The sequence below is a fragment of the Parasteatoda tepidariorum genome, chromosome 1 (genome assembly GCF_982258835.1).
Source record: "Parasteatoda tepidariorum strain Cologne lab strain chromosome 1, Ptep-v5.0, whole genome shotgun sequence".
NCBI lineage: Eukaryota > Metazoa > Arthropoda > Arachnida > Araneae > Theridiidae > Parasteatoda > Parasteatoda tepidariorum.
Window position 1 is genome coordinate 127,801,031 of NC_141755.1, and position 18,362 is coordinate 127,819,392.

At 30.3% G+C, this 18,362-nt stretch overlaps 2 protein-coding genes across 10 annotated transcripts in view; one reads left to right on the forward strand and one right to left on the reverse strand.

Annotated features, from left to right (window-relative positions):
- LOC107443002 (exportin-T) overlaps positions 1 to 18,362 on the reverse strand; it is a 116,636-nt gene that overhangs the window by 57,137 nt on the left and 41,137 nt on the right. For all 9 annotated transcript variants that reach the window (XR_011636312.2, XM_087152600.1, XM_016056725.4 and 6 more), the window contains exons 7-9: positions 6,807 to 6,890; positions 5,099 to 5,368; positions 611 to 693 (exon numbers count right to left, since the gene is read on the reverse strand). Coding sequence is in view for 8 of the 9 variants with exons in the window: in XM_087152600.1 (XP_087008726.1) it covers positions 611 to 693; positions 5,099 to 5,368; positions 6,807 to 6,890 (437 nt within the window). In the remaining variant the exon portion in view is untranslated. The remainder of the gene's footprint in view (positions 1 to 610; positions 694 to 5,098; positions 5,369 to 6,806; positions 6,891 to 18,362) is intronic.
- Positions 15,341 to 18,289, forward strand: LOC147816919 (uncharacterized). Its single transcript, XM_087154620.1, has one exon. The coding sequence runs from the start codon at positions 15,341 to 15,343 to the stop codon at positions 18,287 to 18,289; it is 2,949 nt and encodes a 982-aa protein (XP_087010746.1).

Here is an 18,362-nt window from a genome sequence, read left to right on the forward strand (position 1 = left end):
CAAGGCTACGAAATTGAACGAGAGCAATCGTAAAACCGAGAAAACAGAAGCAGCTGTTCGACGACGTTTACGAAATAAAATCAATGGTCTCACAAAAATCTAAGAATCAGTGGAAGTATAACTTACCTGCTATATTAAAGACAATTTGTGGGGGGGGGAATATAAAGATAAAGGGGATTGAATGTAAACAGTAATAAAAAAAATAGTGATTAAATTAATCATTATAAAAGACAAAGCAATTTTCAGAAAGCAACGATAAGCTTAAACCCAAAAAAGATAAGAGGGTAATACGTAAATAAGATAAACATAGAAAACAGAAAATATTTTACAGTCCAAATACAATAATGCATATGAATTTTTGGCTGTCCACTTGTAACACAACTGTTAAACAAAACTTGCACTTAAATGGAATATGTTAAAAATTATTACGCATCAATTCTAGTTAAATGGACAACAATTCAAAATGGAAAAATTTAATTTCAAATTGTAGTGTACCTATCTAAGACAAGAAAAATATAATTCCAATTCCATGTTAACTCGATTCTACGTTGGGGGTATATTTTCAAAGATGAAGGTTGTCTCACAAATGTCACTAAAAGATAAAAATTACCTAGTCCAGCTATTAAGAATGGCTGTGCCCATTACATTAACAAGAGATGATAGTTTCACCATGAAATCTTCATCGTCTGGACTCTAGATTAAAATATTAATAAATAGTTACACATAAAACACAATTGCATGGATAAATAGCTGCACACTACAACAACTACATAACCCTGGTTAACTCACAATAGATTTATTTATTTTTTTAATTTATCAATGTTTAGTAAAAATATTTTACCCTATTCATCTTCAGAATGTAGGAAAAATTTTATAATACATTTTTAAATTAGTCATTACATAAATAATTGGTATTTAATTTTTTCTTAAGTACTAATTATAAATTATCTAAACAGTACTTTTATTAATGCTGAGCTGCACAATGGGCTATTAGTGATGGTCTGGGACACATCCCTGAGGATGATCTGAAAGTATGCCATCGCAATTTTGATCCTCTGCAGAGGGGGTGACTCCCCTGCTTTCGTAGCCAGATGACCTGCATGTGAAGTCAAGCTCTTTACGACAGAACGGTTTGACGAGGACCCATGCCACACACCCTCGGTCCATACGCAGGCTGATCAAAGTGGTCAGCCAGTGATGCTTGACTGGGGTGTTCTACTGGATGTTTTTACGATCTGTCCACTGCGGGAAATCATAAATGGAAAAAACCTCCAAAATGATCAAGATTAACACCTGTTAGTCAAATAAGTCCTGTTATTTACATTTTACTAGAAGCTCTTTTAATGTTGAACAACTGTTAAAAGTTAAGTTATAAATATGCCATTCACCTCTTCCATCATTTCTATTGAAAAGGAAAATCTTGAATAATTAAATTTCCAACAAAAAATTTTTACTTAGTATTGTCATAACATAGTGCTATATTAAACTGTCAGCAGATCCAGCAATACGACCACTATAAGCAGTGGTTCACAAAAATCAAAATCTTTACCACTTTTGCCAAAAAGTTATTAAGTTAGCACATAATTTATTTATAAATTCTTTGACTGATTTTAACATATAAAAAACCAAATATTAAAAATAAAAATTAATCAATTTATTTTTACATTCAATGAAGGAAATCAGTACTTTTCAATTGACTGCAATTCAATTTTAAGTAAGAGTTAACCAATTTTCATAAACAATTAGTCCAGTATTTTCTAGTCCTCATTTTCTCCAGGATATATAATCAACCTTTAAAGCTAATTTCACTGCCGAGATAAAAGTAGTCAAAATTTCAAGTCCTTTTTCAACATGGGGGGGTTGGAAGAGGGATGTACTACTTAACTTGTTTGCTGCAATAAAAAAGTGAAGCGCATGCAAGAATTTTGAGAGCTCGATCACAACATTATATTTTTTTTAATGCGTTAACTGATACTGCCCCCGACAACTCAATGCCGGTCCCACGAAAGCTGCAGTGCAGCGAAGGAAGAAGATTAACTACATCCAAGGCTAAACATAAGTCATATAGGTCCCAAGACAAAGATTTGCAGGACAGGTACCTCAACGCAAATGTGATCACAGTGCCACTGCCTTACCATGTTTCAGGCGACTAGGTGGCACAGGTGTCTGCGATCACCCAATACCTTATTCGGGTATAAGAGCAAACTTCATTTTATAATTCTACGGAAAAAACAGTTTTTCTAGCATTAAACTCCATTACTTTAGCCCTAAAAATTTTAAGTTAAACAAAATTTACATGTAACTAAGAGATGTTTACTTTCAGATGTCAATGGGGTTTTTTTTTTATTTTTTTTTTTTTTTTTAAATAATGAAGAAATAAGACAAATAGAGGAACAAAACAAATAATACTTTGTGTCAGGGTTGCCATTCAAATCTGGAGGGAAAAAAATTCCCGTGTTTTCCCTGTATATATTATACACAATAAATTAAGAGGAAACACTGTGCTCATGAGAGAGATATATTGGGCTAACTATAGTCATTAGTTTTAATTGCTGGAAAAACAGCTGAACATACTTATATAATGCTATTAGTAAATTAAATAGTTTAGTATAGTTGAAATATTATGGTTAAATATCCCATAGATTATGCTTTGAGTGGTCACCATTTTTTTTAAAAGACAAAAATAAGAAACAAAATTTCCTGTGTTTTCCCTGCATATATTATACACAATATATTAAGAGGAAACACTGTGCTTGTGTGAGTGATATATTGGGCCAACCATATTCATTAGTTCTAACTGCTGGAAAAACTTGCACAGGGTGTGTAGCCAAATCTTTCAACAAAAAATAAGCACCTTTTAAGTTGCACTCCGAAATTTTTTTTAAGCACTATATACATTAATAAAATGCAAAAAAAATTTCACACTTAAGATGATTGTGAGAAAATAACTAGTTTCTGACAAAGAACTCCTTTCTCAATTATATTAGTCGCTGCAAAAAGATCGAGAGGTTTTTCGGTTCGATATCAGAGTGTGGAAAATGAAGGCTGAAATAGAAAATATCTTGCAAAATGCAGCAGAGATGCATATGAGAGTGCAAGAGTCTCCGTGGAAACAAGTAATTTCAAGTTACAAGCTTTAGTGTTTATGTCTTTTGCAGATTCATCTCCAGGATGGAAGTGAAGAAAAGTCAAGAAATAATCAGTTAATCAATTCTTTCCATGATTTATGAACAGCACGCCCTTCTTTTTAGTCTTTGGCCGATGGCCTGATATCCGTCATAGGATTAAGATTGTAGATGATGATTCTTTATATATTTGTTCAACATTACGATTTTTAGATTTAAGTTAAACATTTAAAGTATTAATAAATGTTGAGTTCCTGTTTACTTGTGTTTTCATCATTTTTAGCGTACTCTGCTTTGCGAGTTAAACCCACTATCTCAAGGAAGCCAGCTCAGTATATGCATGTGTGGACTCGCAAGCATTTCATCAAACATGTAAAATAATTGGCGCTTTCATTCGTTGTGGATCGACGGGATGCCAAAATAGAAAGTGATCAAATGAATTGTGAAAATGTTGAATAAAACAACGTCAAAACCACGCTTTAGCATAAATCGACAGGGTAAAGTAAAAAATCTAATTTTCGTAAAAGGAAAATTAAGCACATTTCAAAAACACCCCAAGAAAAAAGCACCTTCAAGGGTTTTTTAAAAACGCTATGCGACGTGTTAAAGGGGGAAAAAAAGGAATGCTGAACATACTTAAATAATGCAAATGAAATAGTTTAGTGTAGCTGAAATATCATTCTTAAATAAAACTGCATAAAATGTACATGAAGCAGAAACTCCTGGAGACAAGTATACAGATTCATTTTTCAAAAAGACAAGTGCGCAAACAGGCAGCATATAGTTCATGTCATGTGATCCATAATATCCTTTGTTATGATTGAAGCTGCAAGAAGCAAGACAGGATGACAAACTAAAATCTCAAAATATTTATTCAACTGAATGAGATTTCATCTTCATAAAGACATTTTACTATGCAGTATGGATTCATTTTATAAAGCTAACTAATTAACGATAATATATACACAAAGTGCTTAGTTAATTATGCAAAAGAGGTTATTTAAAAACCTTATCTGTTAGAAGTCTACTATTTAAATATAATTCTTTTTATGTTTTAAGATCCCTTTAATTCTACCTATTTTAGAAAAAATTTAAATCCAAGAAAAAGGGAATTTGGAAAAATAAAAGTCTTTTCATTAGTTCATCTGCAAAAAGGAGTGCTTTTTCTAATAGTGTATCAATATAGCCAAAGCAAAATATCAGGAGCACTCAAAAAAATTTGCAAAAAATATACAACAAATAAAATAAAATGTGTTATGAAAAAATAGCACGTAAAAAGAGAAAATAAAATGTAAAGAAAAAACAGAAAACGAAATCTATAAAGCGAGTAACGAATTCAAATGAACTTACAGGAACGGGAAATTTTTCAAGAATGATTTAAAGTATTTTTGTAACAAGACTGCCAGATTACAAAATATGAAAACAGAAGCGCAAATTGAGGTAAAAGCGTAAAAAGAAGGGTTTTGTTTTAAAGTGCGTTCTTACTGCAGTACTAAAGTGCATTTGATTAGCTAGTTACCAAGGATAGGCCCGAAAATGGATGCACGCAAGGTAATATTTTACTGGATAATTTAAAGAAGTTGACAATTAATAAATTTAGAAATTTAATAATTTTAGAAAATTAACTTTTATTTAAGAAAAAAAAATGAAATAGAAAAGAGAAAGAAACATGAATTGTCGGTTTTGCACATAATTTTAGCCACGGATTTGCAGACGGTTAAAATTATATAAATTAACAAAGAAGTTTTTTAGTAAATTTATTTACAATAATATACAATTAACTCAAGGGTTTTATATAGAATTTAATTACTTTAGTTGGGTATCCATTGTTTTTTTTATCAACACAACATTTATATTATATATGTAATACATACAACACAACTTCCTGCCTAAAATTTTACATTTTTGAACTTATTGCGGACTAACATTTATTTAAATAAGTGCAAACTATAAGCATTAAAGTGAGATCTTACCCCAGTAAATTCCAATACTCCAGCTTGTTTGAGAACGGTTACAAAAGACTCTACAAGCTTAACCTTAGCACCAGGATCCATTCCTTTAGATATGATGTGAATAATACAATTGCATGTAGATTCTCTGAGAGAAGTAGAAATTAGGAAGGTGATGAAAAGCTGAACAAAGCGTTCATTTGCAATGAGATTGATGTCTATCCAGGCTATGTATGACCCAATCACCTCCAAGCACAAACAGATCAGATCAGGATTTAGAGTTTGGTAGGTCACCTAAGAAATGAATGTTTTTCATCTACAAATAATATACATTATTACATATAATAAAGCAACATTTAATCTAGAATAGCAATAAATATTGAAAAAAGAATGAAATAAAATTGCAGAAACTGAAATATTTCAATATTTGGGAGGTACAACTTTGATTTCTTTTTTTAAACATTATCATGTCATACAAACTTTAGAATGTTTATTAAAACATTATATGAAGTATAAATATAAAACTACCCATGCAGAAATCTCAGAAACAATTATACTCTGTTGCAAGTTATGAAAAAACTCTTATTTCTGTAGAGACTGCATGCCAAATGGATGCCAAGCTCCCAGCGTGAACCTATATCAATATCGCCAACTCTTGAAACGACGTTGCACAACCTTCTTTTTGCTTGCTTTCTTCCTTATTAATAATAATAATAGTTATCAGCAACAATAATCAATTAACAGTGAATAAGAATTAATAAAAATGATGTCTAAAAATCTTAACAAATGTATGTCTTTCTGTCCACAATAAAAAAAAATTGATGAAAGAATATTAAATATTCTTTCTTGCAGAACAAAACAAAATTTAAAAAAATTCTTGCATTTGATTGGTTATGGGAAGCATGAGATGCACTATTTTTAGTGGTTCTATTAAATCCAATGCTCTTACACTGTCATATTGTTGTTTATTTTTTAAGCATGAATGTTCACCTTATTTATCAAAATATGTTGTAGGATTCCTGAAACCTTCTTCTGTGATATATGTCATAGAAGATAGCACAAATTCTATTCGACATGTTTAACGTTCAAAAGCTTTTAAATTAATTAGAAAGCATATTTGCATCATTTGATAACAAAATAAAACAAACTATATACATTTGTGGATTATCACTCAAATCCTATACCACAATGGTCTTTTCTTAATGTGCAACAGAGTATAGAACCAATGGCAGAAAACAACTTTGCAAGATAATATAAGATCTATAAAAATTAAAAATTCTTAATAGTCAACTTTAAATACATAAAAATTATATTACAAAAGTAAAAATTTAAAAAACACTTCCCACTCTTTCAACAAAGCAAAAATTAAGGACTTTTTTTGAAAATTAAGGACTTTTAAAATAGTATGATAGTTTATCAACGAATTTACATAAGCCACCAGTGACAGTGTAAATTATCTACCTTCCTAAACAATAGATAAAAAAAGAATAATAGAAAACAATTTTAATTTAATGTAAACACTCATATAATTGTACTAATTAACAGGGCTTGCCAAAGAAGTACCAGGCAATTTTTGCAAACCCGGGCAGGGTTTTTACATTTCATTTTCATATTCAGATTTTTATATTTCAAAATTTCAGAACAACATTTTCAGATTTTTACACATCGAGTGGTGCACACCTAGACCAACAGATCAAACTACAGTACAAAACAGTTTATAAATGAAACTCACCAATATATGATGCCACGAATCAACCAATTTAGTTACACAGGTTTCACGCATTGTATCCTTAATAAGAGTAAAGGCATCCATCTCCTAGAATGATAATATAATTAATTATGTCGAATCAAAGAACGAAACTAATTCACAAATTCAGAAAAGAAAAAAAAAGTAATTAACACTTAATCAAAATAGAAAAGCGCTTCAAGCAGCTAATTTGTTTTATTTTAATTTATGAAGTCAGAAAAACAATTCTAGCAGAAAACAAAAATAAAAAAAATTTAAAAATATGTGTGTTAGAGGGACAGCACTTCATCAGGGGACACACACTGCCTGCCAACACACAGGAGCCTTTCTGTCGTCAGTGGTGAAGCCAAAAACAGACAGTGCCCCGGGGCCCCATAATGAAAAATCAAATAAGAAAAAGCAATTAGAAAAATTTTAATGTATATGCAAAGAAAAAAAAATGACAAATAATCACAAAGTAAGTCTAAATAATGACTAAAAGTACACAAACTAAGACATAATAAATTGACGCCCACCAATAAGAAAAATAAATAAAGATAAAGTTACAGTTGGAATAGATACATCAAAATAAAATATAAATTGCCAAATCATTAAGAAAACTTTAGAAATAAATCAAGCGAACCCTTTTTTGAAAAAATAAAACTGAAAAAACTTTAAAAAGGTGCTACCGTCCATATGCTTCAGGAACATAAAATTCTAAATTTCACAACATAGGCCTATTTATACGGGCTTCAATATGGGGCCTCGGGGCACAGTCAGTTTTGGGCTTCACCACTGACAACAGAAAGGCTCCTGTGTGTTGGCAGGCAGTGTGTCCCCTGATGAAGTGCTGTTCTGCTAACACACATATCTTAAATTTTTATAATTTTTGTTTTCTGCTAAAATTGTTTATCTGACTTTATAAATAATAATTATGATAATTTAAACTCTGTCCTTGGATCAAATGATGCCCAAGGAACATGTCATTTAATCTCGTGTTAGTACAACTTTCTACGGAGACCGCTTAAAGTCACACCCATACTGTGCATGTAATTGATTTTATTTTGAAGGTGTGTTTATGTACAATGAAATCAAAATAAAACAATTAAAGCATCCCAAATGCTAACAGTGATAAAAAGGAGCACATACATTCCACGCATTTGATCGATCCCTGACCTGAGGGTCAGAGGGAGACAGGAAGGGTCATTCCCCTAGAGTGGGGTTGAGTAAGGAAAAGTGAAGGAAGTTATTTAGTAAGAAAAAGTATTTTTTAATATAGTTTGAATGCGGAGAGAGACGGTGGGGAGCAATACAACTCTGGAGTTGTTATCTTTTGTAGTTTATGTACCTGTTGATATTTAATTGTAAATATATAGATAACAGGGTGCATAGCCAAATTATTCAACTAAAAATAAGCACTTTTCAAGCACTCAAAATATATTTTTAAGCACTTTAAAAAAAAATATAATTAAGCAGGGTTGGAAAGTTTTTGACAATTGATGGTTTTATCTTGTTTTAACTGTCATGTCAAAGAACCTTTTGGCATTGTTTTTGACAATTGTCAAAAATCATGAAATTTTAAATAATGTAAAACGAATGGCGTTTTCATACGCCACGGACTGACAATACACCGAAATAGACTAGGGTTGAATTAATTGTGAAAACATTGAATAGAATAATGTCAAATGTGTCTTTTTGTATAATTCATAGCGAAAATCAACATGGTAAAGGAAAAATCTTATTTTGAAAAAGGGAAAATTAAGCACTTTTTAAAAACACCAATTGCAAAAAGCACCTTTAAGGGCTTTTAAAAAACGAAAATCGAAAATAAGCACCTTTAAACACTTTTTAAAAACGCTACACACCCAGGATAAACAAGAATCCTAAATTAAAATATTATATATATGAAAAATTCCTGTTATCCTTGAGAGGGAGTAACTGAAGTGAACCATCTCACAAAGGAGAGACGTCACACATTCCTTTTCTTTAAAAAATATCATCAATCTTTTATAAGCTTCTAAATAAAGATAACTATTAATAAAGATAACAAATTTACTTTTATAACAAGTTATCAAGCTATGAATTTATCAAAAATGCATATTTACTTAGGAGTTCACTGCAAATAAGCAAATTCTAACCAATGGTCACTTCTGTACATGAGGAATTTTATTATAGTGGTTGTTCCCCTTAGTACGCACAAACTTAAAAGTAAATATAAAGGTTGAGGAGTACTGATTTAAACCATTAACATATTCTTTTCCTTAAAAAGAAGCTTATTAAACAGTTCAACCTTCAAAAAGTTACCTCTAAATAAAGGCATGAAATTATCTTTATACCAAGCCATCAAACCAAATGCATATCTGCATAGGCAAACTTTGGCCAATGGTCACTTGTATACATGGTGGTTGTTTCATCTAGTATGGGTAAAGATCCAACTTTCCTTCCAGATGCACTCGAGACAACGAGTTAATGTTGGACAGTTGAATCTTCCCTAATATGTCCAACTCATCCCGATATAAAAATAAAATTAGAGTTAATAAATTTATAACATTTTCAGAATGTGGAAGGAAGGTCTTTCCTGTAAAGATATCCAAAGTTTTCAAAAGAGGTTTCTTCATTCATTTAGCAAGCATGGGAAAGTTTATTGTGGTTTTACAAGATTATTAATGGAGCAAATTTTAATGCAAGCAAAGTATTGCTAAGTTGAGAATATTTTAACTGTTTGGCGAAAAATTTCCATCTAAAAAAAAGGGAGTATAAAAGATGGTAAAATAATTTAAATTTTAAAAAAATTCCAGCTTTTCTTTGAAATTCCCTGATTCTTTCCAGATTTTATATAAATCACCCTGATTTTTTACCACGTTTATATCAACTTGCCTTTGTGTATGTCTGTTCGGGTGGAATTTTGTAATCGATTTAAAACTAACTTTCCGACTAGCTACAGACTTCAAATTTGTCACATAGTTCAGAATTGGATGACAATGCATGAAAATGAAGAGAAAAAAGACATACAAAGTAAAATTAAAGAAAAATTAATATTTTCACGATTGTCTCTTGTTGTCGATTCGATTATTTCAAATTAGTGTCACATGTCAGTTGAAAAGTTTCGTGTAAAGTGAGTGAAAAAATTGCGATTTTGGAAGTGAGCATAAAAAAATAATATTTTAAAAAACCATGTTTTTGTAGTGGAGAATGATTGAAAAACAAAAATTTGAAAAACAAAAAATGCGGGGAGCATGAAATACATAACAGTACATAAACACATTTTCTTACTCTTACACATGCACAACCACATACAATTACAGATATACATACACATATTCTCATGAGCACACATACCGTTACGCATTTCATGCGCCCCACATTTTTCGTTTTTCAAATTTTTGTTCTTTAATTCTATTCTCCATTACAAGAACGTGGTTTTTAAAAGTATAATTTTTATTTATTTTTTTTTCCAGTAAAAAAAAATCTCCCTGATAATTCCAGGCTTTCCAGGAAGGCCCTGTTTGAGCAAGAAAGCTTGAGGCAAAATGCAAAAATTCCAGTCATAGTTGAAATTAAGTAGAGATAAAGGTGTGGGGATTGATCGAGAAGGAGGAAATGCATTACACACATTATTTTTAATAGATAACCAAATAACAATTCAGTTAGCTGCACAGTATAAAATCTTTTGACCGGATTCAGAAAATTGAGTAAAACTTTGACTGCTTTTCTTTAAATTTTTAACCAAAATGTCTGGTCACATATCATATATATTAAATGTGTAATTAAAATTTTCCGAGGAAAAAAGGCTATAGTTTGAATTGAAAAATTAGAAAAAAAAAATTCAAAAAAGCTTTTTTTCCCATAATCTCAATATTTCTTAGTTAAGTAAAAATATATTTAAAATTTTACACATACCTTTGAAAGACCTTGGGAAAAAATTGAAATTTTTCAAATGTCTTTTCGAGTTGATTATTAGAATAACTATTTTCAGATAAAAAATTAATATTAATCTTGAAAATAAACTTATTAAGTATCTGGCTCTCCCTTATAAACAAATAAAATAAACCGAGTTTTTAAGCAGAGTTTGTTGACTTAAATCAGCTTGATTTAAATCATGATTTAAATCAACTAATTTTTTTTAATATATATATTGATTTCAAAAGTTAAAAAACCGTGTTTTACATTATTGATACTTTTATTATTTTCTTTTCTTAGTTTTAAAATTTATATTGAATAAATTTCCACATTAATTCATTTTAGTTAACGAAATTACTTTCTATCTTGGTATGTGTTAAATTCCAACACATTTGAAGTTACATTTTTAAAAATCTTTTGATTCTTGAGATTGCAAGTACAGATTAAAGTAAATATTTAATGCTGTCTTAATAAAGACTTGCTTAGCTGTAGAGAGTAATTAATAAACATGAATTTAGCGTGGAATTAAAATCTACATTATATTTTATTGGGGAGAAATGCATATTTCTGAAGCTTGAGGTTATATTAAAAAGAAATTACCCTGATATGCCAAAAATAGAAGAAACAAAAATAGGCTGATGAATTTAGATACTTTTTTCCGGATATAGTGTCATTCTTCCCTTTCAAACTCTTTCCAAGTCTATTTGAAGCAGTAGGGTTATTAACTGGTATTTTTTTCTCATAATATGTTTACAGTATCATTGACATTATCTGATTTTCTATAAAGAAATTTTGTAGAAAAAAATCCCAATGAATACAGTTTTAAATTTTTTTTTTCAGTTAAACTTATCTATTTTGATATAGAATTAAAAATGAATATTTTACTATAAAAATATATAGATTAAATATATATTTATCTTTTGATGAATGACTACATTTATAAACACTATCTGTTACATTTATTTTGTCATTTTTAAAATCAAGAAAGTTATAAGAAATCAAATTTTAAATTAAAATAATTAAATTAAAATAAATAATAAATTTTAAATTCAAAACTAATTGAAACTTTGTTTTAATAGTTAAAGTACAGGGGTCTGTCCAAGCCAAATTTACTAAAGTACCTTCACAAATTCAACTTTAGGGAAAACCGTAGAATAATTTCACAAAATACTTTTTTCTTAAAATTTTATTTTTGTGTCTCGTAAGAAACGATAAATCCATATTTTTTCCATATCTGTGTTGCTTTTTTAATGTAATTTTTAATTATGTCTAAATTTTCACAAAATAGGTACCTCTCAGAAAAAGCTAGACAGACTCCTGAAGACTCCTTTAAATTTTCTATTTCATCTAGTCTTTAAATTTCAATCATGCATTTGTTTCAAAATGGTTGCTATGCATTCAAAGCTATGTATTATAATGAAAAATTATTTTAGTAAGTTAGAGCTTCTAAAATATTGTTATAATAAAGTTTTTTTAATCCATAAATTAAAGTTCTTACAGTGTATTTGAATAAAAATTAATCAAGCTTAACTTATCTATTTTGATATAGAATTAAAAATGAATATTTTAATATAAAAATGTATAAATTAATTTTTTTTTTTTTTTTTTGATGAATGACTACATTTATAAACAACAATCTATTACCTTTATTTTGTCATTTTAAAAATCAAGAGAAAAAAAGAAATCACAATTTCAAATTAAAATTATGGTCTGCTAATTGAAACTTTGTTTTAATAGTTAAAGTACAGGGGTCTGTCCAAGCGAAATTTACTACCGTACCTTCACAAATTCAACTTTAGGGAAAACGGTAGAATAATTTCACAAAATACTTTTTTCTTAAAATTATATTTTTGTGTCTCGTAAGAAACAATAAATCCATATTTTTACCACATCTGTGTTGATTTTTTAATATAATTTTTATTTTTCACAAATTATGTCTAAATTTTCACAAAATAGGTACCTCTCAGAAAAAGCTAGTCAGACCCCTGAAGTATTCTTTAAATTTTCTATTTCATCTAGTCTTTAAATTTCAATCATGCATCAAAATGGTTGCTATGCATTCAAAGCTATGTATAATGAAAAATTATTTTAGTAAGTTAGAGCTTCTAAAATATTGTTATAATAAAGTTTTAAATATTCATTTAATTTTGATTGAACATTTATAAAAAATTTTAATTCATAAATGAAAGTTCTTACAGTGTTTTTGAATTTAAAAGAATCTGATTTAAATTTTAAAAAATTCGATTTAAATAAAATAAAAATCTGATTTTTGGATTTTCTTTAAAAAAATCACGAACCCAGTTTTTAAGTTTAACTGTTGAAAACGAAGTTCTGAAGTATTTACTAGAAAAACAACTATTTACCAAAAAAAAATTGCAAAATAAAATTTATACTTTCAATCATTTTAAATAAAACATACTGGAATTTTTATACAGTAGACGCCGCTTAATGTGATCACATCAGGACGAACGTGATTTGATAACAATAACCGATTGATTACAATACGGTAAACGAAAAAAAAATTTTGCTAAAAACTTATTTTTGTTTACATACATATTAAAATAAACGAGTTGTTGCTGTAAAACTCCATAGTATTTAATAGAAATTAATGTACACTAAAGAAAAAGAATAAGTTAGTACACTTACATATTTAATGATGAACTGCAGAAAACAATACGAAATACAAAAGGTTTATTATTAACTGAAAAAGAAATCATCAATTGTCGATTGTTTAGCATTCTTTCTAAGCAAGTCCTTTACAAATCGCTCATAATCATAATGTTTATGAAAGTGTTACGCGTCGGCTTTGTTTTGCACACCTAGACGTAAGACTCGAAGTGCCTCCCTCATCTGAGCAGGCGTCGGAATTTTGTCCTCGATAGCACTTTCGGGTTCATCATCGGCATCAGTATCTTGTGACGAAGCTGGATCTTTGACACATACGGCTTCGCAAATGTCCTAATCAGTTAACGAAGTAGAAGTCTCAACTTTCTCGTCGATCTCCATTCATGCTTCAAAATCCTCAGCATTCATATCGGGCGGGGGATTGAAAACGTCTTCCATTTCTTTCATCACAGCAGCATTGTTGTCCTCTGGTTGACAAAATCCTCTATGACTAAAACAATTTCGAATTGTTTTTTCCGAGACATTATTCCATGACATTGTTAACAAATGTATGGCATCCAAAACATTTGTTTTTTTGGCTAGAGCGTTTGCTTTAAGATCTTCAGCGTCTTGGTCTTCCATATTTTCTAAGATCCTTGAACGCATTTCCTTTTTGTAATATGCCTTCAAGGTGCGGATAATTCCCTGGTCACTTGGTTGAAGTAAAGAAGTGGTGTTTGGTGGTAAGAACACAATATTTATCTTCTTTAATGAAACAGTTACATCAAGCGCGGTGCAGTTGTCTATGAGCAGGAGTATGTTCCGTTTTAGTCGCTTGTCCCATTTCAACAGTCATTCGTTAAAGATGGTGGTAGTCATCCAAGCCGTTTTGTTGGCAAAATAATCGATGGGCAGATTTTTCACACATTTGAAACAGCGGGGCTTCTTATTTTTTCCAATCACTAAAAGTTTTTCTTTAGTGCCAGTCGTACTAGCGCAACATAGCACAGTTAGGCGTTCCTTGGAGGTTTTAGACCCTTGCGTACTTTCCTTCTGAAACATGTAGGTGTGTTCAGGCAACACACGAAAATATAGGCCAGTTTCATCAGCGTTATATACATCTTCAAGTGAATATGTGGCAATAAGTTTAGGCCATTCTTCTTTAATCCACTAATCTGCGGCTACATTATCGGTATCCTTTTGTTCACCATGTGTCCTTCAGAAGAGTATTGTTCCCGTCAAGTAACAATTTTCTTCTTACGTAGAAGTAACGACGCGCATGCGCACTGCCAAAAACAAAAAAAGAACTGAATATTAATATTCATTCGATGTTTAGAATTTCATGTAGCTGTTGAGCTTTAAAAATGTAATCTCTTTTTTTTTCTCTTATTAAATATTTAAAATATTCTTAGATAGGACTGTTGAATTAGAATTGCGTTGATTTCCTCTTAATCGAATTTTTAGAATTACTTTGATCACTTCCTGATAGAATATCTACAATCAGATTTTATAGATGAACCACCGTTAGCATTTTTGTGCATCGGCCGAGAAACAACATTCTTGTTGTTATAGATTGTTTCGATTTCGGATTGATCAGGAAGTGTAAAGAAAAGAAAGGTAGGAATATTTGATAATTTGATCTATATGAAGATTTAGATAATTTGATGCTTCAAATTTAAAGCAGTTGTTATGTAGAAAGTTGCTTTGTTTGATTGTGTGATGCAGTATTTGTTTACATATTTACTAAATATTGAAGCATCATACAAATTATAAATTTGATTATTAGTGTTGATAAGAATTTTTAAAATATGGAAGAATGAACTAAACAGAGAAAAATTAGAGGCGTTTTGCGTTCTAGCATAACAAAATATATTAACAAATTAGAACAAGAATTTGATGAAATAAATACTGATACTGAACTAGAACAACATTTAGATTTTTTGACTAGTAGATTAAAACAAATAAATGAATTAGATAATACTATACAATCTCTTATTGTAGATGAAAATGATTTTGATGCAGAAATTGAATCTGCAATGGAATATGGTCAGAAAATTGTTTTATGGAATTCGAAACTTTCTTCTAAGATAAAATCCTTTCTTCGTAATGCATCTGCTAATAATTATGATAGGGTAAATTTAATTCAGGCACAAGATCATTCCAACAATACTATAGCCACAGAAGTTTTGAATCGGAAAATAAATAATAATGTTAAACTTCCTAAATTATCGATAGAAAAATATTATGGAGATCCGTGTGTTTGGATAGAATTCTGGAATCAATTTCAAAGTACAATTGATAAAAATGAAACATTGTCTGTAATAGACAAATTCTCGTATTTAAAATCACTTTTAGGAGGTGCTGCAGCTAACGTTGTTAATGGGTTTTCGCTTTCTGAGGAAAATTATGGAAAAGCTGTTAAACTATTAAAAGAAAGATTCGGTAGAGATGAATTAGTTATAAATGCTCATATGAACAAATTGTTAAATCTCTATCCTGTTAAAGATGCTAATAATGTTTTAGGATTAAGAAAACTATATGACACTTGTGAAGTACAAATTCGAAGTTTGGACTCTTTAAAAGTAACTTCCGGAATGTATGGACATTTATTGTACCCCATTTTGATTAAATTAATTCCTGAAGAATTAGCTTTAAGCTTTAACCGTAGAAAATTAGATAAAGCAAATCTAAGTGATTTTGATGTAATGGAACTGATAAATTTTCTAAAAATTGAAATAGAATGTAGGGAATCTGTTTCATTCCAAAACTCGAGGGTAGATAGAAAGAAAAACTTCATTAATCATAATACTGTCGCAAAACAACAATTTGGCAATTCGCGTGAGTCACCTCGAAATCAAAATCGCCCTTTCAATTCAAATGTAAACAAAACAGTAGAATATTTAGCTCCTGTCACAGAAAGTAATTGTATCTTTTGTAAAGAAACTCATAGTTCGGAACACTGCAACAATGTAAATATTGATGAAAAAAAGGATTTGTTAAGAAAACAAGCTCGTTGCTTTTTGTGCCTTCAAAAGAATCATAGAATTAGAGACTGTAAGAAAAGGACATTTTGCGATATATGTAATCATAAACACAACAGAACAATTTGCTATCAATTTGGTAAAGCTGAGGATAAAAACGAAACTAAAATTGTTACTGCTATTTCGCAATGCCATGAAGTTTATAAAACTGATTCGTTGATTAAATCCACTATTGGAATTTATTTGCAAACATGTACCGCTATGATTAAGTCATCATTAAATGAAGAAACTTCACCTGTTAGAATATTATTAGATAATGGATCCATGCGAACATTCGCTTTAGAAGAAGTTTCAAAAAGATTAAAACTTCCCATTGTAAGATCGGAAACTTTATCTATTTATGCCTTCGGAGCTGATGGAGCTCAAGAGAAAATTTATGATGTTGTTAAAATAAGATTAGCTAATAGGGATCAACCTTCGTTAAATATTGAACTTGAAGCTCTAGTCACCGATCAAATATCTGCTACTAATTTACCTGCACCTGATACCAACATTTCTAAAGCATATAAGCAGTTGAGAGGTTTACAGTTAGCTGATTCCTATGACTCTAAAGAAAATAAGATAGAAATTTTAGTTGAAGCTGATTTTTATTTTGACATTGTCAGTGGTAGAATTAGAAGATTGAACGATAAACTGGTAGCTTCAGAAACCATTTTTGGCTGGTGTCTTCAGGGACAAGGAAGCATTCATAAAGATCTATGTAGCTTCAAAATTATCGAAGAAAAATCCATCTCCGATCAACTAAGAGAATTTTGGGAGCTGGAAAACTTAGGGATTAATGTGGACACAGAAACTAAAGATAATGTCGAAAAAGAGCTAATGAAGAATTTTGAAGAAGGAATTTCATATGCAAATAATCGCTACAAAGTGAAGTTGCCCTGGAAACCTGAACTAAAGAGTATGTTACATAATAATAAGGTAGTCGCCAGTAGAAGATTTCAGTCTTTGAAAAAATCTTTCATCAACGATCCAGTCTATTTTTTTGAATACAACAAAGTTTTAGAAGATTATCAAAAAGAGCACATTATAGAGCCTGTTACAAAGGAAAACGAAACTTTGAATGAAGAGAATTGCTTCTACTTGCCTCACAGAGCTGTGGTCAGAAATGACAAGAGTACAAGTAGATTACGAGTCGTCTTTGATGCATCATCGCATTCTGCTGGACAGATTTCACTAAACCAATGCTTGTATACTGGACTTAATTTATTACCTGATCTTTTTCTTCTTTTGATTAGATTTAGACTTCATCCTGTAGCTGTGACTGCTGACATCAAGCAAGCTTTCCTGCAGATTGAAATTGATGAAGAAGACCGAGACTACACCAGATTTCTTTGGAACAAAAGCCCAGACGATTTCAGTCCTGATGAGACCTACCGGATGACAAGAGTTCTGTTTGGTGTGACATCTTCTCCTTTTCTACTTAATGCCACCATAAAACATCACTTGAAGAGGTATGTACAGAAATTTCCTCATACTGTTCAACTGTTAAATAAATCGTTGTATGTTGATGATTGCCTCATAGGCGAAGATGAGGTAGAAAGTGCTCTGACTACTTGTTTAGAGAGTTATAAAATTTTTAAAGATGCTAGCATGCGTTTGAGAAAATGGAAAACAAATTCCCCAGTGTTGTTTCACAAGTTGAAAGAACATAAATTAGAAGTAGATGACATAACTGATTCTTTTGATCAAACTTTAATACCTTCAAAGGTCCTGGGAGTTGCATGGAATCCCAAGAAAGACTATTTTTACTTTGATACTCGAAATGTTGAATTATTCCTTAAGAAAAATAAGGGGACTAAAAGATATATTTTACAAATTGCAGGTCGTATATTTGATCCTATTGGATACATTGGGCCATTTACTATTCGTATCAAATGCCTAATACAAGAAATATGGTGTTTAGGCTTAGATTGGGATGAGGTTGTAACAAATAAAAACAATTGAGGCATTTAATAAATGGTGTGATGATTTAAAGAAATTGAGTAACATTCGATTACCGCGTTACTATTTCTCACAT